At 51.2% G+C, this 1,358-nt stretch overlaps 2 protein-coding genes across 2 annotated transcripts; both read right to left on the bottom strand.

Moving 5' to 3' along the window:
- Positions 1 to 131: 131 nt before the first annotated feature.
- Positions 132 to 773, bottom strand: Pmar_PMAR024973 (hypothetical protein; the record flags this gene model as incomplete). Its single annotated transcript, XM_002768353.1, has 3 exons — positions 132 to 490; positions 538 to 650; positions 699 to 773. Coding segments are annotated over 3 exons (547 nt in total), but the record flags the coding sequence as incomplete, so codon positions are not given.
- Positions 774 to 815: 42 nt separating this feature from the next.
- Pmar_PMAR024972 (hypothetical protein) lies at positions 816 to 976 on the bottom strand (the record flags this gene model as incomplete). The annotated part of the gene is made up of 1 exon (XM_002768352.1): positions 816 to 976. A coding segment is annotated over one exon (161 nt), but the record flags the coding sequence as incomplete, so codon positions are not given.
- Positions 977 to 1,358: the final 382 nt, after the last annotated feature.

Below are 1,358 nucleotides of genomic sequence, written 5' to 3'. Positions count from 1 at the left end.
TCAGCCAACAATCCACCTTCTTCAGTGCTTTCTCGAGACCCTCAACAGAAGCAGTGCCCTTGACTGGGCATAGAGGTAGCGTCTGAGAGAAAAGGGGACGGCTGATGTGCAAAGGATGGGTGAGCACCTACCTCGAGTTCAACTTCGAAATCTGCGGATTCGTTACCTTTGAAGCACATGAAAAATGGCGCCAGAGCTAACAAAGGATGATTCATGATGACCTTTGCATGGATCTGACCTGTGGGTGCTGGGCGGATGAGTGGATAGTTCGAAGCCAGCTCTCTGAAGGGGAGTAATGAGCTGTGATGAGCAGCCGGATCTACAATCAAAACCTGAATGGCAACGATCAAAGCTAATGTGTTTGTTAGAGATGAGCGGACCGCCCGACGGAGGCCTTTCGGAGATGCATCAGTAGCAAAGACTCGACTGTGGCACATGATTCCAATGAACCTGTCGATAGCTGCCGTAGCTCCAGCACCACAGAAGATGACTGAATGATCAAGCATGTGACCTGGCGCCTACGACCGGTGCACTTACCGGAGTCTTCGGCAGTACAATTGAAATATTTACGAATCTCCTCCCTTGCGTCTTCGCGGTAACGCATCGTTTGACGAGCAGTTGCCGAAGCCATGGAGTGAGTGTTCGCGTATCTGCATGACTTGACGACGGCGGATTCAGCCGAGATGACTTCCACGTACGTAGGACAGACGGTGGAGGATATGAATTCCTCAACACTAGTCAGACTTCTGCCTGAAGCAGTATAATCGCAGTATCTGAACTGAGGCTCTTGATTGCTCGAGTGACGGTTTCGTCACATCATCCTTCGCGTGGAGTCGTCGAAGGGTACGGGAATTCTCTCGTGCTCCCCGATACATTGCTCTCTGAGAGAGTTCACAATAGCTTCATACTCAGGCGTGGTCGAGGAGCCGGAGTAGACTCTGAAGTTCTTAGGAGAACGCAGTTCACCGAGGTTCATAGGAAAAGTTGCCTAAATGAGAGTAAACATGAGCCGAAGGAACTATGCCTATACGTGAACTCTGGCATGGGCCGAGACCATATCTTTGGTGGAGAGGCGACGAGACTCGTCGGATGGCGAAACCCATTCCCCCTGGCATCGATGAGCCATCGATGCCAGGGGAGACATATGAGAGAAGGCTGCGTCCCTGATGACTACGTCGTGATTGTTGTGTGCTCGATCAGTTGGTTCTTGACACTCCGACATCCACCTCACTTCGCGATTCATCAATCAGAATCGTTGTCATGATCTCGAGTCGAGATTCTCGACCGATCGCGTCGATGATTAGTTCATCTTCCAACATGATTAGTTCTGGAGCGTCACGCCCTGGGCGAGTCACGAG

The sequence above is a fragment of the Perkinsus marinus genome (assembly GCF_000006405.1).
Source record: "Perkinsus marinus ATCC 50983 genomic scaffold scf_1104296968602, whole genome shotgun sequence".
Lineage (NCBI taxonomy): Eukaryota > Perkinsozoa > Perkinsida > Perkinsidae > Perkinsus > Perkinsus marinus.
Note: the sequence above shows the minus strand (reverse complement) of the source record. Positions and strands in the feature narration are given on the sequence as shown.